General features: G+C 52.1%; 1 protein-coding gene across 1 annotated transcript in view; it reads left to right on the forward strand.

Annotated features, from left to right (window-relative positions):
- Positions 1-2,500, forward strand: part of myo18aa (myosin XVIIIAa) — a 91,826-nt gene that overhangs the window by 57,737 nt on the left and 31,589 nt on the right. The window contains 2 exon segments of the mRNA XM_080851332.1: positions 1,183-1,287; positions 2,066-2,212. Of these exon segments, the coding sequence (XP_080707458.1) occupies positions 1,183-1,287; positions 2,066-2,212 (252 nt within the window).

Genomic DNA, 2,500 nt, shown 5'->3' on the forward strand with positions numbered 1-2,500 from the left:
CCTGGTTCAGCCCGGTCCAGCTTCTCCCACTAAGCCCAGTTCACCCTGGCCCAGCTCGGTCCAGCTTCCCCCACTAAGCCCAGTTCAGCTCGGTCCAGCTTCCCCCACTAAGCCCAGTTCACCCTGGTTCAGCCGGTCCAGCTTCCCCCACTAAGCCCAGTTCACCCTGGTTCAGCCCGGTCCAGCTTCCCCCACTAAGTCCAGTTCAGCCCGGTCCAACTTCCCCCACTAAGTCCAGTTCACCCTGGTCCAGCCCGGTCCATCTTCCCCCACTAAGCCCAGTTCACCCTGGTCCAGCCCGGTCCATCTTCCCCCACTAAGCCCAGTTCAGCCTGGTTCAGCCCGGTCCAGCTTCCCCCACTAAGCCCAGTTCATCCTGGTTCTGGTCCAGCCCGGTCCAGCTTCCTTCCCTACCTGCTGCTCAGGTGGTCCCGCAGCTCGGCTGGTGCCAAGGGGCTAAGAGCACCAGGGTCATGGGTCCCATACCAAGGACTCAAATGTATATACCTGTGCTATACTGCAGTGGTTCTCAAAGTGTGGTCCCCGGACCCCTGGTCCATGCCCTATTGCCCTGGGGGTCCGTGAAATAATTTGCTATAAATTATATACAGTATAAATGCTGTTTCATAAAAATCTCCCCTTGCCCCCCAAAAGTTTGAGAGCCCCTGTTAAACTGTAAGTGGCTTTGGATAGAAGTGTCTCCAGAATAAGCATCTGTAAGTGCATAACCATCTTAGGCCCGGGTTTTACTAGGCGCTGTTTGGCGTTTTTGTAATGCATCTTATTCTCACTTTGTGATTGCTAAATCCTTATACAGCCTTAATTCTGTTTACAACTTCACCCCAGTGGTCTCATCAACGTGGAGTAATCAGATTTAAGACCAGGGAACAACATCATTTCCTTATCAGGCAGCGCAATTATGCAGTTTGATCATAAACTAAATTATGCAACATGCAGCAGCATTGGGAAGGAAACTGTAAAACATTACAGGATCTGTGATGGATAGATAGAGTCATGAAATAACTGTGTCTGTGTGTGGCGTGCGTGCGTACGCGCGCGTGTGTCTGTGTGAGTGTGATGGTGACTGCGAGTGTGAGTGCGAGTGTGTGTGTGTGTGTGTGTGTGTGTGTGTGTGTGTGGCGCTGGGCTGACCCCTCTCTCTCCCTCTCTCTCCTTGCTCAGATGAAGCAGCTGGAGGTGCAGCTGGAGGAGGAGTACGACGACAAGCAGAAGGTCCTGAGGGAGAGGAGAGACCTGGAGGCCAAGCTGATTAGCGCCAAGGACCAGGTACCTCAAACCAGCCTGCCTTTTTGGGGAGGCCAGCTCTTCAGCCCTCTCTCTCTCTCTCTCGCTCTCTCTCTCTCTCCCTGCCTCTCTCTCTCTCTCTCTCTCTCTCTCCCTCCCTCTCTCTCTCTCTCTCTCTCTCTTTCTCTGTCTCCCCCTCTCTCTCTCACTTTCTCTCTGTCTCTCTCTCTCTCCCCCCCCCCCCCCCCCCCCCCTCTCTCCCTCCCTCCCTCCCCCCTCTCCTCTCAGGGCAGTGTAGGCCCAGACACAGGGCTGATTGCAGGAGTGTGCTGGATCGTTGTAGTATGGCTGTTTTGAGAGAAGTTTGAGAGGTGTTTGTTTGAGAAAGTCATCAGTTACTCAAGGTTATCATGTTTTTAATTCCCTTTGGGTTGGCAAATTAAAGTCAATTAAACCATACCATCATCCAAATTGACATTACAAAATCATCCAGTTGTTTTTCTTTTCTACCATTAGATTAGATTCAACTTTATTGTCATTGCACAGAGTACAAGTACTGAGACAACGAAATGCAGTTTAGCATCTAACCAGAAGGGCAAAATAGCAATAAAAGTGCAATACCAGCTGCTGAATTGGCACAACATATTCACAATCACCACACTCTGAAAATTGTGATGAATGTATGATGAGACTAAATCCCCTAGGTGACGGGAAGAGCAGAAGGAAGTGCTCAGACCCAGTATTGTTTCTTCTGTGCACCTTGTGCTGAATGCTCTCCTACCTGTGCAGGTGAGCCCCTAACCTCCAAACGTCTGTGCAGGTGGGCGTGAAAGACGTCGAGACGGAGAAGCGCCTGAGGAAGGACCTGAAGCGCACCAAGGTGCTGCTGGCCGACGCCCAGATCATGCTGGACCACCTGAAGAGCCACGCCCCCAGCAAGAGGGAGATCGCCCAGCTCAAGAACCAGGTCTCGGCCCTCTCTGCGCTAACACTTAGCGCTTAACGCGCCCTCTCTGTGCTAACACTTAGCGCTTAACGCGCCCTCTCTGTGCTAACACTTAGCGCTTAACGCGCCCTCTCTGTGCTAACACTTAGCGCTTAAAGCGCCCTCTCTGTGCTAACAATTAGCGCTTAACGCGCCCTCTCTGTGCTAACACTTAGCGCTTAACGCGCCCTCTCTGTGCTAACACTTAGCGCTTAAAGCGCCCTCTCTGTGCTAACAATTAGCGCTTAACGCGCCCTCTCTGTGCTAACA

This window comes from Sprattus sprattus, assembly GCF_963457725.1.
Source record: "Sprattus sprattus genome assembly, chromosome: 1".
Classification (NCBI taxonomy): Eukaryota; Metazoa; Chordata; class Actinopteri; order Clupeiformes; family Clupeidae; genus Sprattus; species Sprattus sprattus.